Here is a 17,745-nt window from a genome sequence, read left to right on the forward strand (position 1 = left end):
GCGGGCAGATTATAGTGGGTTGGAGCGGGGCAGATTGCAGTGGGTTGGAGCGGGGCAGATTGCAGTGGGTTGGAGCGGGGCAGATTGGAGTGGGGCAATTTGGAGTGGGCAGATTGTTTTGGATCGGTGCAGATTGGGGTGGGTTGGGAAGATTAGAGTGTGGCGGATTTTTTGCAGCAGACTGGGAGTGTGGTGGGCAGACCGAGTGTAGCAGGTCAGATTGTTTTGGATTGGAGTGGGACAGATTGTTTTGGATTGCTGTACTGGATTGGGGTAGATTGTTTCGGACTGGAGCTGATTGTTTTGGATTGGAGTGGGGCAGATAGGAGTGAGGTGGATTGGAGCGCAGTGAATTGGAGTGTATTGGGGAGAGTGGTTTGGATTGGAGTAGGGCAGATTGGATTGGAGTTAGATGGTTTGGACTGTACTGCACAATTATGTGTTAAAGTATAATTTTGATAATTACACATACGAATGAAACAATATTGCTTTACAGTATTTATAAGAACATAATAGTAATCTTTAGAGAACAGTGCCCACAAGCACAAACAAAACATGAGTGCAAAGTGAGAAAAGAAGACTTGGCAAAATCAAATACAATGTTAACTATAGAAACTAGAACTTTGCAATTTTGTTTAACTTGCCCAGTACACTTTTGCAAGTCACACGCCTTCTGTTTGCAGGGCACTAAAAGTTAAAAAGAGCAAAAATAGTATGTCAGTTACGTCGGGAGCAGTGGATGGGCAGTGATTAAGTTGAATTAATTAGTGCATGGCCCCTGCTCCACAGGCAGGAATGCAAATGATGATATGTCATCCGTGACCAACTGCGAGGCTGTAAAGAAGAGTACCACACAAGCCAACAGATAAGCAACAGGCGGGCTCCACGCCCTTTTTTAAATACAACAGCGTCTTTCAAGCGATACACATGTGCTAGTTCATTCTATTGCAGACTTGACCCAATTAAAAAATAAAATAAAAAAAAACTACTGCAAAAGTGTTTAACTATTTGCTGCGTGACCCAACTTTAAAAAAAAAAAAAAAAAAAAGCAAATATAATAATAAAAATAAAATACCACAGGAGGAGAGGTTGGGGAGGGTGAAATATTGAAGCAGGTCCAAGGTAGATAAAATAAAAGTGAAGCTAGGTGGGAAGGAGAGGAAAAGCAGCATTCAAGGGAAAGAGTAATACATGGAGGAGAGGAGAAGCACAAGGGGTAGGGGGCAACACTTGAGAGCGGGGAGTTTGGTACGTGGAGAAGCACACAAGTTGGAAAACACATTGAGGACTTAACTAAAAAAAAAAAAAAAAAAAAAAGGGGTGGTAATGAGGCTATGCTGCAGAGGATAGACAAATGCAAGAAAAGGAAGGCAAGCCATTGAACAAGAAGAAAGCAAATGAGTAATGACGCCAACAAATAAGCAATGGTGGGCTGTTAGCCAAAGAAGTTCTTGGTAAGCCCATAATAGGTCTTTTACAACTAGACAGCTTGTCTGGCAGGCAAGACCTAAAATGGAAAAGGACAACGGTCAAGAGCAATAGCAAAGAGCTAAAATATGCTAATTGTTTTTTTTTTCCTCAAATGCCTGGAGGTTAAGTGACTTGTGCTGGGATAGTGGGCAGGGGCAGATCTTTTTTTATCAGCAAATTATGTTGTTAGAACTTGAGGAATCATTACTTTAGGAACGTTGTAGTGTGCTCTCTATGAAGTGAATCACCGATGAGTATAAATATCTTAAAGAAGAAGAATACGCTCCCATACTTACCAGAAAAAATCAAGAAAGCCAGATCATGCTTGAATCAAGCAGCCCTTGAAACTAAGTGGTTTTCAGTAGAACAAGCGCACTTAAAAAATAAATAAAAAAAAGACATGAAGTCCACCTGAAACATGACTGGTCAAATCATAGGGGTGAATAGGAGTGTCCTTGAGGCTAGCAGCTTGGAAGATGATTGGATGAAACATTTCTCCAACTTTTTTTGACCTGGTACTCAACATTATGACCCAAAAACAACTTTAGCACCTCTGGCGGAGAACCATGAAATAGAGATAAATCTTGTCCGCAAAAGACAATTATTTGAAGAAATTTCCAGAGAGGATAATATGCAGGCTGCAGTAAAGGATCTCGCAAAGGGAAAAGCACGAGGGCCAAACATCATACCAGCTGAAGTATTCAAACAATGCCCAGACTGGAGGTTAAAAAACTCTTCAATTCCAGCACTCATGGAATTTGCTTCGTCACTCCTATGTTCCCCTTCCTGGAGAAATAGTGTAATCATCCCTCTGGATTAAAGAAAATGGGGAAAAAAGCAAACTTTTTATAGCCTCCTTGACATGGAATCTAAATATTTTTCCTGGATCAGACTCGCTGCATCAGAAGACAGGATCCAAGGTGGGTTCCGAGAAAACCTTTCCACTTTTGATCAGATATTTATTTTTTTGCACAAAATCCATAACCATGGTACTTCAAAAATGCTGTTATATGTAGCATTTCTTGACTTCACGGCTGCTTTTGATCTTATTCCCTGGCACAGACTCTGGGTTAAATTACAGGAGATTAGTAAGAACCAATGTTGCTATCTCCAATGAAAATGCTAGATACAGAAACCATTTCACAGGTAATTCTTAATCAAGCCTGCAAAGCAGTAACAAAACCTCCCCAGGGCTTTACGTTTGTCCCACCTTGGGGAGGTTTTATTACCGCCTTGCAGACTGACCCTGTTACATGAAGAACTGCACAATTGCCGATATGTTTGACTGAGCGAACGTCTTTTTCCTTTTGTTGGTCTCCTTTGCGATCATGCTCATGGCGGTCATGGCGCTTTGAATTGGCTTACTTATGTCAACTGTCTTACTTTTCATTTTCAATTTATGTGGCAAGAAGAGTCGAGTTAGGAATTTACAACGCTAATAGCTCTAATTCGAGGAAATGCCAGACCGATTGCATTGCAAATGCTTTTTTTCTTTGCTGGGAATATAAATAGAAGGGTAAACAGTACTTTACATATGCTGGTGGTGGGCACTGGCACTCATTTTAGGGATCAGGACTCCGTTTTCATCATCAGCTTGGACCAAGAGAGAGAAAGGCAAAAAAGTAGGAAGAAAGAAGAAAAGAAATATAGAAAAACAGCGACAAAAGAAGAACATGAGGGCAAAAAGCTAATCCCGGGTTAATAATGTCCTGGCAGTGCCCTCCCCATTGGATAATATTGCTATAGTAAATGTGACCCTTTAAATTTGGGTTCATATTCGCAAAACTGTTTGTGTGTTTTCATGGGACTATTTAAGTGGTTATTTTTTGTGCTAAGGTTCTACCACTTTTGCCCTATTTAAATGCATTGTAGTGAATGTCTGGTTATGACGGTCTGTAAAAGGACCAAAAATAAAGTGTGATAACAGATATTTTGTCAAAATACAAATTGTTTGCTGGTGCTATCTTGCCCATTTTCAGAATTGTGGCGAGTTGTAAAAAAAATGCTGCTCCTTTGCTATGATGTGAGAACTTTGAGAGAAAAAATAGTTTTATCTCTCGATTTTCTCATGGAAATTATGGAAGTACATGACAAGACAAAATGAGAACATATGTTCTAAAAATTCACAAATATTTTCCTCAAATTAAAACATATATTTCAAGCACAAACAGCAGTCTAGCAAGTTGATTCCGCACAGTTCTTCTACTGCAGCTTCAACAGAGTTCTGTTAATCCAGATAGCTAACATTCTGTGTTCAAGACACAAGGGAGGGACTCCCAAAAGTCACTTTGCTGGAGTAAGAGCCGTCGTTGAATCTAAAGCCTTACTGAAGTAATTGAGCATTGAGGTCACAAACAGTTAGGAGCGCACCTGCCTGACATCCCAGCAATTAATCTGCCCCATTGCATCATGGTAGATGTAGTATCTTCAAAAAACGAACTCCATTACTTTTTAAATATTTCACCTTTAAGTAGGTACAGCCTTTACTGTGCATCTCTGGACACATGTGTTTCTGGGTTAGTCCCTTCTTCAGCAGAGAACATATTTGCGGGGTGCTGGGAATGCTGCCATAAATCCCCCGGTTTCAGTACCTCTTTCCTGGCATGCTGGTGCCTGCTCCAGAGCTCGTCAGCCCAGTAGCTCAAGGGAGCCTTTAAAGTCACAAACAGTTAGGAGCGCACCTGCCTGACATCCCAGCAATTAATCTGCCCCATTGCATCATGGTAGATGTAGTATCTTCAAAAAACGAACTCCATTACTTTTTAAATATTTCACCTTTAAGTAGGTACAGCCTTTACTGTGCATCTCTGGACACATGTGTTTCTGGGTTAGTCCCTTCTTCAGCAGAGAACATATTTGCGGGGTGCTGGGAATGCTGCCATAAATCCCCCGGTTTCAGTACCTCTTTCCTGGCATGCTGGTGCCTGCTCCAGAGCTCGTCAGCCCAGTAGCTCAAGGGAGCCTTTAAAGTCACAAACAGTTAGGAGCGCACCTGCCTGACATCCCAGCAATTAATCTGCCCCATTGCATCATGGTAGATGTAGTATCTTCAAAAAACGAACTCCATTACTTTTTAAATATTTCACCTTTAAGTAGGTACAGCCTTTACTGTGCATCTCTGGACACATGTGTTTCTGGGTTAGTCCCTTCTTCAGCAGAGAACATATTTGCGGGGTGCTGGGAATGCTGCCATAAATCCCCCGGTTTCAGTACCTCTTTCCTGGCATGCTGGTGCCTGCTCCAGAGCTCGTCAGCCCAGTAGCTCAAGGGAGCCTTTAAAGTCACAAACAGTTAGGAGCGCACCTGCCTGACATCCCAGCAATTAATCTGCCCCATTGCATCATGGTAGATGTAGTATCTTCAAAAAACGAACTCCATTACTTTTTAAATATTTCACCTTTAAGTAGGTACAGCCTTTACTGTGCATCTCTGGACACATGTGTTTCTGGGTTAGTCCCTTCTTCAGCAGAGAACATATTTGCGGGGTGCTGGGAATGCTGCCATAAATCCCCCGGTTTCAGTACCTCTTTCCTGGCATGCTGGTGCCTGCTCCAGAGCTCGTCAGCCCAGTAGCTCAAGGGAGCATTGAGGTGTTAGTGCAAATCTAAAACCAGCCAGTTAACAAACGTGAGAATAAGTATTAGTTTTTGTCCAAGTAATTTATGGCATATTATATTTTTACAGGGGATTAAAATAGTCAATGAGTGTAAACCATACCAACCTACGTGCAGCATGTGCTTTCCACATCTGTTTACTCAAACTACCCCTCCTTTTTTGCTTAATAATGCCTTCGCTTTGAAACAGTGAGAATTAGGATGATAACGTTTTTTAAAAAAAATATTCAATTTAAATGTGTGGGAGTAGATGTTTTAAGAAATGCTGAAACATTTGCAGACAGATCTATTTAAAACCAAAAATGTTATGCTCCAATGGGTAGTGAGTCCCTCAAAATGGTTTGTTGGATATTTCTTTATTTTTTGTTCTCCTCTTCCCCACTAGCTTTGTTCAGTAGATGCATCTCAGTCCATGAATGTGCACGTGCTTCAAAATATCTTTTACTTTGAGTTAAAAATAATGAAATGACGAAACACATTTAAAATGTTTATTTATATCTGTAAAAAATGTTGCTGTGTATGCCTTATACGCGTCAGCATTGACGTTTACAACATTTTGAAATAAGTTAGGTTGTAAATCAGACAGAGCACATAGGCTGTTAGTTTAAAACGCAGTGAAAACTGCCACTGACTTACCAAAGTGAAAACTGACACTGACTCACCATTTTCACAGACTTGAAACAATTCAAATATGTATTACAAACAAATGGGAATTAATGTTTTGAAGTATTCCTGTATTCAGGAATTTGTAGCAGCAGACCTAAACAGATTTTTATTTACATATTTAGCCTCCTGCATAGGAAAGTAAATGGTTGTGAACCTGTCCTCTCCTGCAGCATGCCTCCCGACGGGGGTGCAAGTCAGTGAGGGAGGTGAGCATTCTATTTTTCGTTGCAGGTGCACATCCTCACTAGCAGAAAAGTAGTGTTGGCTCGATTTTAAATGGATGAGTCTTGTCTGTATTTTTGTGTATTCCTTTAACCTAATGGTTGGCAATGTCGTTCGTGATGTTTGCAGCCACTCTTTCGACAGTTTTTAAAAGTTTTTTTTTTTTCTCTATATATAAAATAAAGTGTAGTCAGCTAGGTCAGTCAGCAAAACCCCTTACTGAAGTAAAGGCCTGCCAATAAATATAGAGATCTGATGTCAACACGGAAAACGGGCGCGCCTCGAAGCAAGCAAAACCTTGTGTCGACATTACCCCAAGATAACTGTCCTGTTGTGAAATTTTGTACAATTGTTTGCTGTAGGGCGTTAGCTGGGGCATACATTGTTTCACGAGGGTCATTTTCTCGGTGTACCAGTCCCCTTGTCGGTATTTTAAATGTGATGTGATAAATAGAATATTACTGCCTGCAGAGCTCCAGTATAGTTTATGCTAGCTCATTCTCTTAATGCCTGGATGGGAATAACTTAGTTAGCTGGAAACAAAGCACGAGCAGTTACATCCGGTGACACTAAATCACCTTGAGTTGTCTTTGTGAGAACGAGACCGGCTGTTTTCTTATATAACACGACTGTAGGATGGAATCTGTGAGGTGGTGGTAGTGATTTCTCCAGTTATGCTGTTCCATGGAATTAACACATAACTCGACCTGTGGACTGCAGTAATGAATGGATCTGGTGACATCATAAGCCAGGAGGCTTCTAAATGCCTTTAGAACCCTGAAATAGCGACGTAGGCGTATAGTTGGTTACCTTTTATGTATTTGCATATTACATATTTATTTGGGGGAAGTGAGAGTAAATACATCTTTTCAAACGGGGAAATGTTTAGTGAAAACAGGAAGTGAAATGCTGGGCTATGCTTTTCATCGTCTGTAGTAAGAAGAAAAGAACACTGCAACTGACAATGTTGAGGCTTTGCTTTGAGGGATGCTGTCTGCAGGAAGGTAGCTGTAGCCTTTCTCTGCAATGCACAGCTAACAGTGAGCAGCAGCTGGGACCGGATCGTTTAATTTTTGTTTACTTCTCATAAATAAAATGTTCATTAAACAGTGGCAAAGGTCTGCAGAGTGGTTTAAGGCTATCACTATGATAGAATGCATGCAAATTATGGAAAATATTTCACGGGCCATTGTGACATATGCATTTTTGAATCTCTGCATGTTGTGCAATAAAAGCAGCAAAACATGTATTACGTAACATTACAGTGTTTGCGACTTTGCAGTTCTGGCTCAGCCCAGACTTCCCTAGAACATGTTTTTAGGAGCGAGCTCAAAGCGCTCTCATCCTGCTGTAATCTCTCTTTGGGCTTATAACCACGCCTATATTACGCCAGCCACTTTAGTTATTTTGTGGGCTTGCCTTTTAAAATTTGCTTGCTTTCGTTAGTGAAAGGCATGCATATGTCATACCTTTTCCGGTGTTTAGCCCTCCTCGAGCGCAGCGACCAAGTACTGAAAACATACGAGGCTCAGTGTTTTCCGCCCAGTTTCTGGACTACTTTTTCTCTTTTTTTTTTTTCACAGCGCGATCTCGCTGGGCAGAAGTCGAGCGCTTTTCATGACGTCGATCCTGTTACATAGGTAATTGCACTTTCGACGGTTACATGGATAATTGCACTTTTGCCAATAGGTTTCACTGCAAGTTAATTTTTATTTCCCTTTCTGTGTCTGCTTTGCACTGATGGTGGCCATCAGCTCATGTGAAACTTCTACTTTTCAGTTTATATGGCAAGAAAAGTCCAGTTAGTTACGTGAAACTGTTTTACATTTCATTTTCAAATGTATGTGTTAAGAAAAATCCGGTTAGGCGTTTACAATGCTAATTGCTCTAGCTCAAGCAAACGCGAGACCCGTTGCATTGCAAATGCTTGTTTTTTATTTGCTAATGAGTTTGGTACCCTTTGACAATATGCGGGTACTTATTCTCTGAAATGTTTTTCGTTAATGGACTTGCTTGTTCTCTAGTAAGGTCATTTGATAAACCTCGGTATATATATTTTTTTAAACCTGAAGGATTTCATGGACAAAACTTGATCTAAAAAGACCTTCCCCAGTTTGTCAGTGGTGCACACACAAGCCACTCGCCCTGTGCACTGCTCATGGCCTTGCATGTTAATGAATGACGCGCAGATTACATCATTGGTGTATAAGATTGTGTGGTGAGGTTGTGTGTTGACAGCCTCATCATTAGTGCTATCGTCCCTTGTAACCTCTACGATTGCCCCCACTTTTACTGCTCCTTAAATGCAATGCAGCAGGAGAATAAGGAATTTAATCTAGTCATCATTGCTATAGTTATTCATAAAAAGCAGCGAGTACATTTTGTATTTTTGTTTTATTATTTTTCTACTGGGACAGGGCTTTCTGCTGTTTGCTTGGTTGTGCTTGACAGTAGCGCCTGTCATGACAGGCGAGAGCAGTGGCAACCACACACACTGCAGTGACAGTTGTCGTCAGCACGCCTCTTGCATCCATCCACACATTCATCCAGACCGCCTCTCTCACGCCTGGTTCCGGGCGGATACGGTCTCCACCTCTCATGAATGGATAGAGACTTGGAGCTGTAGAAGACTGGAAGGGGAGAAAGGGGGAGAGTGGCTCAAAGCAGACCGCAGGGGATTGTGGGTGGAAGACAAAAATATGAATGGGTAAGGTCACCTGGACTCTTGCTCTGCCCTCCCGCCACCACTAGGGCGGAATCTACTTTCAATAAATCCTGCCTACTGGGTGAATTCCTACACAAAACAAGGGGCGGTCATGCGTTTTTTTTCTCCAAAAGTCATTTGAAAACACACTGCAATGCCCGTACCTGAAATGGAGTTGGGGGTGAGGTAATCTCATCCATCATATAGCACGTTAGGATACAATCTTAGTGGACATGTTCACAGATCCCTTAAAAAGTGGATTGCATTCCAGAATAAAGACCGGAGCCATACATATGCAGATTCTCACAGAGAACCTCACATTTTGTAGCCTGACTGCGTCAACAGAGTTTAAATAATCTCATGCTTTCGGGCAGCATCCCTTTACATTTGGCTTTCTCAGTCAAAGATATCTCAAACTTTAAAAAAAATACAGATGTCTTCAACATATTTAACGCTCTTCCATGCGATATTATTCATCTGTTTTAGGAATAAGGTGGTGGTTCACCAAGGGCCCTGGACAGGAGGAAGAATGCAGGTGTTATTTTCGCATTTCTCATAAACACTGTGGGTTTTCATGTACATAGCTGTTCACTATGTTCATATGCATTGGAACAGAGGCACAGTGAAATTAGGTGATTTGCCCAGAATCAAAGTGTGGTTAAGCGGAGAAGCCATAACCAATGCCAAGGTCTCTGATCTCCAAATGCAACAAGCGTTGGCAAAGTCAAAAGGGGTTAACTGACCTTTTGGTTTTTGGCAGTGCTGTTCAGCCAGTCACGGCTGGCTGACCTGTAAACGGGTGGGGCGGGAGCAGCGCACGGGGGGATGGGGGCGGGCAACATTTAATTAAAAAAAACCTTACCTCCTCCGTTGCCGCGCCGCTCGTCTCTCCCTCGTCGTCGCTGGATAAAGGCACAGGCTCCCAGCCTGCCCTGCTGGGGCTGGCCGACCAAACACCCATGGGTTCTGAAGGGAATGCTCTGTGCACTCCCCTCACTGCCCATCACCTCCATGGCTGGGCCCCTTTCACCATGAAGGGACAGTAAACCTAGTTTATTATTTATTCGTGATGGAAGGTTTGCAGCTTCTGCTGCTGGTGGAGGGTGGAAGGGGGAGCAGACGCTTCTCTGCCCTAATGGAGGAGCCGCCCCAGTGTCCAGCATTGGCAAAACAGAAATAGCTGGGCCCAAAGTGATCATGTTTACATGTACATGCATCATCTCGCACATGTGCTTTATGATGCTGTGGCAGACATTTTTGAATTTACTGTCCAAGATGGTGGACTCCCCTCTTGGAGCAGGAAATGTATTGGCAAAGCCAATAGATGCAGCTTTAATGTGCTAATGGAAACACCAGCATTTACAAAGCTGTTAGCATGTGTTGCACGCACAGTGGTGTTTATCACATCAAAGACTCCCCCATTTAATTTGCAAATGTTGGGGAAAAAGTTAAAACAAGCAATTGCTTTTTGTATAGAATGCAATATGAGGGATAAAAATTGAATGTGAGAAACAGGGTGATGATTGAGTATACTTTTCAGATGTAAAATAGTCCCTCGTGCATTGTAATCAAAGCACTTCCCAGAAGGTGGAATGATATGACATAGCCAAACATAGGAGATGGGAGAGTAATACTCCGCTATGTGGAGACAAAGCCCTACTTTGTATAATGTAAAGAACTGGCAATATGTCTAGCAGACAGCTATCAAGTCAGACCTAAAAATAAAATGTGGAGAGAGCAAGGGTGCATTTCCAAGAAAGAAATGGCCCTATAACAAGTTGCAGCTATCCTGTCCGACGAACAACAAAAAAAAACATATGGGAAATTGGGAATAATTAGCTATGTGGGAGTAACAGAGTAGCAGGACTGGATGCTGTTAAGTGCGGTGTAGCAATCATGAGCAAGGGCTTGAGAGCAATGAAGGAGCTGGTGGGGTGGGGGAGTGAAAAAAAGTGAAAAAAATGATCAGGAAGAATGGAAACTGGATGAGTTTGAGATAAATCATTACAGAGCACATGGATACCAGTAAAAAGCAGCACGTGAAAGAGAGAGCAAAACAGCATGCAGCATCATGGAGTGCTGAAAGCAAAAGAAAACATGTTTTGCAAAGCCAAGTGGTTTGCTGTTTACATGCCTTTTGGCTTTGCCAATGCTTCTTTTTTTGTTGTGTTTTTGTTGTTAAACTTTATTGTTTTATGAGCTGCCAGGCTCTTAATATATAAGGAACAGATTGGCTAACAGCTAAGCAACTTTGTGGTCTCAACAAGCACACATTGCATTAGTAATCCCTGACTGCAAAGGGAACTACTTTGTGTGCAGATGTGCTTGCTGTGAAAGAGCAGAATGACGTCACTCACAGGGCAGTTAACCAATGGCTTAAGCTGGCTGTCCCACTGCCCTGAGCTGTATGCTCTAGTAGGAGGAAGAAAAAATACGAATAACACAACAGACCAATGGGTGAAGAGGGCTGGCTGAATGCCTCTTTTTATGTAAGTATATTTGATATACATACTTCGTTAAATTCCGAAGGTGTTGGCTAACGACAATAGGGTAAACAATGGACAGACCAACGTCCCACTGTAACCATTGGTATTGTTAATAAGAGGACTTTCGGCAGGACGTCTCAAATCGTCTTTAGGCAAGACCTAAAAATGTAACCCTGGAATGGCCGACCGTAATAATCAGGCAGAATTTCATTTTACTTCATCTTCTGCGTGTTGGTAACCCCCAAAATACCCACAGTTCATCTTTGAACCAAATAGTATCTTCCACAATGTGTCTCGAAAGCCCAGTAACAATTACTGACAAGCTGTGTAACTTGTGGATTGGCAAGTTCAAACTTCTGATCCATACAGCGTCTCTTAAACTCATCGAGGGAATCTTGTGCAAACTCTGTTATTCTCTCTCTGTTAAAATTAGGTGTGCCTAAAACTCAGGTTCAATCCCATGCGTAGCACATAAGGAATATAGCCATGTTTATAGGAAGTGACATCCGTATACTCGAAGAAGTACTGAGGGAGGGTGGCATTCTCCAGGAATAGCTCTAGAGTTGGCCACCCGAGGCACTTTGCGTCTGGAAACGCAGATGTAGTGCGAATGCTCTCTGATGACACGTGCCATGTGTCGGAAGTGTTGGCTGGGAGCGCGTGCTGCCTCTTAGTTGTATGAGGGGCACTGCCCTCTGCACATTTAAGTCACGTACCAGCTGGCGCTTTGTGCCAGTTGAACTTGCAAGCTCCAAATCAGTGCCAGAGCAGCAGACTCTTATCTCTGCGCGGGCTGCCTCCGAGTGGGATGGTACAGGGCGTTATTCAGGTATACCGCACTATGCATTAGGTATATGCCAACATTTGGATACAGCACCAAGCCTGTCAGATTTCTGTCAGTTTGTCAAGTGCTAGTCTTTTGACTCCTACTAGTTCCCCTCCTGACAAACCAAATAGCCCCATAGACTTCATTGAGGTCACCTTCTTAACAGATATTACTCACCAAAAACTGTTTGTCCATTCATTTTAAAGAGAGCTCCTTCTTAAGCATTTTACCTTTTTTTAATTTTTTTTTTTAAGTCCCCGTGTGTTAATACAGCTAAGTGTTCTAGAATAAAATCAGAATTCAATATCTGCATTAATTTGAATTGGCGTGAATGACGTTTTAAGTGGATCTCCGGCACACTGCTAATATAAACCTTTTTGACTTAAAAAAAAAAAGTGTCTCGCTCGTAGATAAGGAGCCGACAGGCATGCGTGTGTTTATCTCACATTCGCCGTTTCTGCATCTTGGTTGCGACTAGTAAACCGCGCGCAGGGGGTTAAATCCGTTCAGTGAGGAAACACCTCGTTGCACAGACGTGCACGGGAGGGAGGCTGCTCCGGGCGGCGGGGGCTTCGAGGGCGGCTCCTCGGGCCCGTGCCTGCGGCCCCGGGGACCCGCCGGAGAGGGGGCCGTGGGCGGAGCGCTGGGCGTGGCCCGACGGCAGGGCGGGAGGGCGCTGCGTGTGCTGCGTGGCGCGGCGCCGGGGTGGGACGGTGCCAGCCTGCCCCTCACGTGTGCCTCTGTCCCCTCAGGTGAAGGGCCGCCGAGCAGCATGGGGGTCGGCCGCTAGGAGATGCGGGCTGCGGCGGATGCACGGAGCGATGGGCTGCGCCTCCGCCAAGCATGTCGCCACCGTGCAGAGCGAGGAGGAGACGCAGAAGGGCAAGAACTTCCACAACGGAGACGCCTTCGGCGGTAAGTGCCCAGCCCCCTCCCCTCTCCGTGACCTTTTGCAGTGAGCACGCAGTATCCAAATGTACATGCAGGTGGTGCCGTGAAATGTATTATTTACTGGTTTACATGAATAGCCTTTATGGTGATCTAAGCGGCGCGTGTTTTATCGGCTTCGGGCGAGTGAAAGGCTGATTCAGCTCGGCTGTAATTGAAGGCTGTGACATGCACTTAGATCTCTTTTGTAGGTGCTCATCTTACTGGGCTGTTTGACTTGGTCTGACTTTGCTTTGCATGAAGAATCCCATTTCACTTCTGTTTAAGGCACAAAAAGCAACGCTGCAGTCGATTCGCTTAAGATAAATGATCTGCTTCATGGTGCTGCCAACCCACGCAGGCAGCGCTCATCCTTTAGCGTTCGCCACCTTTCCTCTTTCTTCTTGATTAAAAAGCGCCCACTCTTTATTGCAGCGAGGTTTATGAGTTGCAGAGGTCCCGAGGAAAAGGGTTTTGTAAACGCCGAATGCACGCAAAGCTTTATTTGGATCAGACTGCAAGTGCCGCAGGTTTATTCTGATGCTGCCTGTGCCAGATTGGCTTTCAATCTGACTTTCATCCGTTCTGTTGCTCCGTCTCCCCTCCCTTCTCTTCTCTTCTCTTCTCTTCTCTTTTTTTCCACCCTCGGGCGCTTGGAGTTACCAGGCCAGTAAGATACCCAGTGGGTTCAGTGCCTTGGTCTGACAGCCATGTGTAACTTGAATATCGAAGCCTCCTCAGATAGCCTTTCATCATTCAGAGATCGATTATACGAGTACAGTGTATAGTGCCACGAAGTTTCAAGCCTGTGGTAGGGCGCCCTTTGTAAATACTGTATCATCATGACGTTATCTTAATGTTGTCATTTGAATGATTGTCAAAGTAATGGAACGTACCCTTGTGGAGACATTCAGCAGAACATTACGGACTACTACCATCTGTCATTTCTAGCTTTTTGCATGAACAAATATGTGAATATTTCGCGTTTTCTGCTACCGTTTCAGAAACTGAGTTTACTGCATACAAAAATAATAAAGAAGTTGAGGTGTATATCAGGAGCAGAACCTGTGACAACCAGAGGGCTAGATAATTTATTATTGGTGGCAGAGACTGGCAAACTGTAAGGGGTGATGAAAGTGTCAGAGTGACCGAGGCTGACAGAGCTGCAATGGGTTGGGCATGTATTAGAAGGGGCGGGGTCTGACTGCTGAAAGGTAGGGCATTTATTGGAGGGAAGGGAGATTGACAGCTGCAAGGATTGGTCCATGGATTAGAGAGGCAGTGACCGACCGAGTTGCAAGGGGTAGGGCATGAATTGTGAGAAGCAGAGCCTGTGACAGAGCTGCTGATATGTGTGTATCAGGGTCCAAACAATGACAGAGCTGCCGGCGTGGGCATGTATTGAAGAGAGTGAAGACTGACAGCTGCAAGGGGCATGGCGTGTTCTAGAATTACTGGGGTCTGTGGCGGAACTGCAGTGCTGTGCTGTGGTGTGGATTACAATGGGCGGACGCTGAAAAAGCTGCAGAGTAGGGGCATGCATTGGAAGTGTAGAATGAGATGGGGCCTGGCACCTGCATGGCTGGCACCAGTATTACAAAGGGTGTGCCCTTCTGTGACACCTACAAGGCTAGGGCATGCATCACCAGCCCGGATATACATGGGAAGGGGTGGAGCCTGTGATGATGATGCTGCTGTGCTGTTCCAGACTCCAGGAAAGGTGAGTTCTGTGCTGGGCTATGTACAGGGGTATGGAATTTCTTAAAATATCTACTTGTCCATGGGACGGGTTGCCTTATAAATCTCCTTGCCCTGTAACTAAATCCATTTGTCCCTTTGCTGCCATGTAATGTGCCGACAAATTATGGCAGCAATCGCATTATATAAGGACTCTGATAATAGCCTCTCTGATTATGTCAGGGCTCGTGCTATAGTAGGAGTTGAATACAAGCACATTCCTTATTTTGCCACCTTTCCACAGATGTACATACTGGGGTTGTAGGTAGCAGTAAGCAATAGTTTCAGGGTGGGAATGCCCTTTTGAGAAAACTTGCATGTTTTGGAGGTTTTTGCCTGTTCTTCTCTAATCTTTTTCAATACTAAGAATGCTTGGACATTTATTCCTAACAGTTAGGGGAAAAAGTAATTTGAGGGAAAGTGAACTTGTACATGCTCAGCAGATTTTTGGATGAGCAAATCTACACATACATATTTGCTTGAGCTAAAATCCAGTTCCCAATATTTTCCAGAAATCTGCATTGCCTGGCCTACTTCTGTAAATCTGCACTAATGCAAGAATATATACCATTGGTGCACTTTTGTGACTTCCTTTAAGAATTGGGCGCCTACTTAGGCCTGGCATTAACCGAGACCTTTTGTTTTGATTAAAATTCTGTCTTATCTGCTCATTTGCTGGCTTCACTATGAGTAACAGCATTGTGCTGTTTCACAAGGAGCATATTGGCATACAAATTAGTTGTGTTCAGTGTGAGTAACTACTGTGGCAATGTGTGTTTTTTTTTTTTTTTTTGAAACCATAAATATTTTTGCTTTTTGCTAGTGTTTGTTATAGAAAGGGCCCAACAGTTCCCATGACAAAGTTTTACAAAAGCCATGTCAAAATAAGACATGCATTGACAAAACCAAAAGTCTGACGACCAAGGTTGCATTTGCTGGCTTTGCCAATGCTTGTTTATTTTCATGTTTCCCATAATATTGTTGAAACTGGCTACACTGATTTTTTTCCATTATGGATATATTTTTTGGAAATACTAGCATGCACCAACAAATTTTACAAAATGATGCTTTAAAGAAATGGTACCACAATTCCCCAGTAGTTGAGCAACATTTTTCTTTCCTAGTTGCATTTTTTAATGAACGTTTTAATTTTGAAAGCAAAGAATCTTCAATCTTGCTGTCAAGCTACTGCAAATGTTTGCATCTCATTAAAAAGCATTTCATATTGTTAAACTTGTGAACACATTTATATACTGAAACTATCAGTAGTGCAGTCCATGCCTACAGCATTTCCTTAGTCTACTCCCCTAATAATAAAGGCTTTGTATTAAAGAACCATAATTAAACGTTCAAACAGCATTAACATACAGACACAAATGTTACCTTTACTGTACACAATGTCCTTCCCTGATCCATAATGTGGTACTTTAAACTGGCAGAAAAAGGATTTGTGCTGCAGGAGGTTCGGTCCACTTGTCCCAAGGACAAAATAAATATGAGAACTTGTTGCCATTGACCCCAAACATAATGTCCTGGGTGTCTGGCTATATGAATCCCATATCCCTATATGTATTGATGCAGAACGTTTGACAGAATTGTGAAGGAGCTTGAGGCCGTGCTAGAGGTCTGAGACACAAGGAACCTGTAATCGGTGGACTTTGTTGGATGGAGTGAGGAATGCTCCTTTAATCAATCTAAACACCTGTACAGGGGAGAGGAGAATGGCTGTTGTTGCCTGAATAGCAGTCTGTATCTCAATTCCTGCCCATTCCAGAAAACAGGAAAAAAAAGAGCGACAGTCCAATTTCTGTTGAGGCCAGAAGAGTCACCAAACCCCCAATCTCCATATCCCACACCCCGTTTTCTTATTGGGTCGCTGATGCCTGTGTAGTACCAATTGGTGAACGTTACTTATCTCTTTGGACCAATCACTGGTGGGATGTTCTCACTGGTCATTTTTGTCTCATTTAATGTTCCTTTTAAGGTTTGTTAGGTCTTTTCTCCATGTCTTGATGCGGCTGGTCATTACTGGACACTTCTAAAGTGAGTAACTGCTTACCATAGGAGTTCCAGAAGTGGTGTCACTATTTCACTGCATAAACGTGAGAGAGTCCCCTTTTTGGGTCTTACTTTTCTGAGGCCAACAAGGTCGATCAGTCAAGACTTAACTTAGGCTGTGATTCAAGGCCAGGAACTCTTTTTTTATTAGGTGTGACTCATTCAAGTAACTCTGAGTAAGGGTGAGTGTTCAGTCAAACCTATAGGTTAAGAAGCATATAGGTCTTTTTTTCTAACATACTTGTAGCAGCATGAAACTACTTCATGTTGTACGCACCAACACTCCATGATTTGGGCGTAATAAATTGCAAGGAAGCAGTCTAGCTTGCTTTAAATGCACGGAGGTCGCTTTGTGAAATATAGAATCCCTAGAACAGAGCATGAGGAACGTTAATTCCTCTTAATTCCCTTTTCTCTGCATTCTATTTTTCATAATTTATTGTATGCAAAATAGGTGCATGAATTTGCAGTGAAATGGTTTATTACACCCTGTGGCACAGATTGCGTTTTATCAAATATCCATAAGACCGATCTGAATTCATTTAAAAAGCTAGTACAATCCAAATGGGAAATATCAACCATTAGCATGCAAACTCAAATTTAACTTGTATTAACTCGCCCGTAAGTGTTTTAGATGTAAGGTTTATATTGTTTGTTTTTAACTGACAATAAACATTTCAATTTATACTCTAGTCCAGTGATTCTTAACCTTTTGACTTCTGTGGGTATTCACGGAAGTCTTTGGAATCCGGGGACCCCCACTGAGTCATTATTAGAATCCAGGGACCCCCAACTTAAGCAATTTTAATAATTTGACATTTTAAAATTTGCAATTTCAAATTTTACTTCTTTATTTATGGTCACTTTACTAATCTGTTAATTATATTTAAGTTTCTAAGCAGTCATGAACTCCTGAGGGAGTTCATGACTGCTTAGAAACTTAAATATAAAATTACTTAGGTCTGGGGCCCCCGGATTCTAATAATCACTTAGTGGGGGTCCCCGGATTCCAAAGACTCCGTGAATACCCACAGA

At 42.7% G+C, this 17,745-nt stretch overlaps 1 protein-coding gene across 6 annotated transcripts in view; it reads left to right on the plus strand.

Annotated features, from left to right (window-relative positions):
• The window catches only part of C4_2H1orf21 (chromosome 4_2 C1orf21 homolog), a 316,947-nt gene that overhangs the window by 90,910 nt on the left and 208,292 nt on the right, over positions 1–17,745 (plus strand). For 4 of the 6 annotated variants that reach the window (XM_069231635.1, XM_069231636.1, XM_069231631.1 and 1 more), the window contains one exon: positions 12,741–12,903. In XM_069231635.1, coding sequence (XP_069087736.1) covers positions 12,798–12,903 — 106 coding nt within the window. In that variant the 5' untranslated portion in view covers positions 12,741–12,797. Of the gene's footprint in view, positions 1–7,555; positions 7,613–12,740; positions 12,904–17,745 lie in introns of all 6 variants that reach the window. The other 2 variants (XM_069231634.1, XM_069231632.1) reach the window with 1 other exon arrangement.

This window comes from Pleurodeles waltl, chromosome 4_2 (genome assembly GCF_031143425.1).
Source record: "Pleurodeles waltl isolate 20211129_DDA chromosome 4_2, aPleWal1.hap1.20221129, whole genome shotgun sequence".
NCBI classification, from domain to species: domain Eukaryota; kingdom Metazoa; phylum Chordata; class Amphibia; order Caudata; family Salamandridae; genus Pleurodeles; species Pleurodeles waltl.